We start from the raw sequence: 1,246 nt of genomic DNA, 5'->3' as shown, positions 1-1,246 counted from the left end.
AATTTTTTTTTTTTTTTTTTGTCCAGGACCGTATTTCAGCCCTCAGGGGTCTTCAGAAGGCCATGGGGGGAAATACAGGTGTGTTTGGAGCAGCTGAGTTCATATCAGAGCTCTGTCACGCTAATGTGGACGGTCCATTTCCTGTGTGGCAGAATGACATCAGCCCCTGTGCCAACCAGCTTCTGTTGGGATCACTGTCACATGCTGTTATCGCGATCACTAGTGCCTGTTACATTAGTGTGCCCAGGTGAGTGTAAAGCTATTATATGAAGTCCACTCAAAAAGCATATGCTGAAATACAATTTCATTCTTTTACGTAGGAAGGAAGGAAGAATTAATTTGATCATAAGTGACAGTAAACACATAAAAACATGTAACCCACAAAACATTATAGTACATTATAATACCAATAAAACTACTTTTGCACATTGCATTCATCAAAGAATTTTGAAAAAAGGAAAAAATGCATCATGGTTTACATAAAAATATTAAACCGCACAACAGTTTTCAACATTGATAATAATCAGAAATGTTTCTTGAGCAGCAATCCAGCATATTAGAGTGATTTCTAAAGGATCGTGTGACACTGAAGACTGTATGATCCTTCAGAAATCATTCTAATATGCTGATTGACTGTAACAGACTGTAATGATGCTGAAATTTTAGCTTTGCATCGAAGGAATACATTTTATTGTAAAATATGTTATAATAGAAAACAGTTATTTTAAATTGTAATAATTATTACTGTTTTTACTGTATTTTTGATTAAATAAATGTAGCCATGGTGAGCAAAAGAGACGTATTTAAAAAAAAAAAAAAAGAAATCTGACCCACCTCAAACTTTTGAATGGTGTCTGTGAAAATCACAGGTCAAATCAAAATGGACCCTGTTTACTTTCATAATACACATTCTTAGTTTATAGGTACTGTTTTTGTAGTTCAACGAATTTTAGTCATCTAGAAAAATGTAGTCATTTCATTAGGAATCCACATAAACGGGAAAGATTTCCCCGCACAGACATCACAATGGGTTCAAGTGGTCACGCTAATTCACCGTGTTGACAATAGACAGTGGACCTTTTTGAAATCACTTTTTGAATTCAGGTTGATAAAATCAAGTGATGCCAATTTTTTCTTTTAGAAATTCATCATATTATGGATTTCAAATGGGTTGCATTTCATGTTGACCTTCATTATGTTTATCTTAATGCCAGAACACTTTTCCAAATTATCTTTTTTATATATA

General features: G+C 33.7%; 1 protein-coding gene across 1 annotated transcript in view; it reads left to right on the top strand.

The window, feature by feature from the left end:
- Positions 1–1,246, top strand: part of LOC107674523 (multidrug resistance-associated protein 7-like) — a 16,747-nt gene that overhangs the window by 505 nt on the left and 14,996 nt on the right. Inside the window, 1 exon segment of the mRNA XM_016468503.1 lies at positions 27–247. Coding sequence (XP_016323989.1) covers positions 63–247 — 185 coding nt within the window. The 5' untranslated portion in view covers positions 27–62.

Source organism: Sinocyclocheilus anshuiensis, unplaced genomic scaffold, assembly GCF_001515605.1.
Source record: "Sinocyclocheilus anshuiensis isolate Anshui unplaced genomic scaffold, SAMN03320099.WGS_v1.1 scaffold572, whole genome shotgun sequence".
Lineage (NCBI taxonomy): Eukaryota > Metazoa > Chordata > Actinopteri > Cypriniformes > Cyprinidae > Sinocyclocheilus > Sinocyclocheilus anshuiensis.
This window is presented reverse-complemented; position numbering and strand designations above follow the sequence as displayed.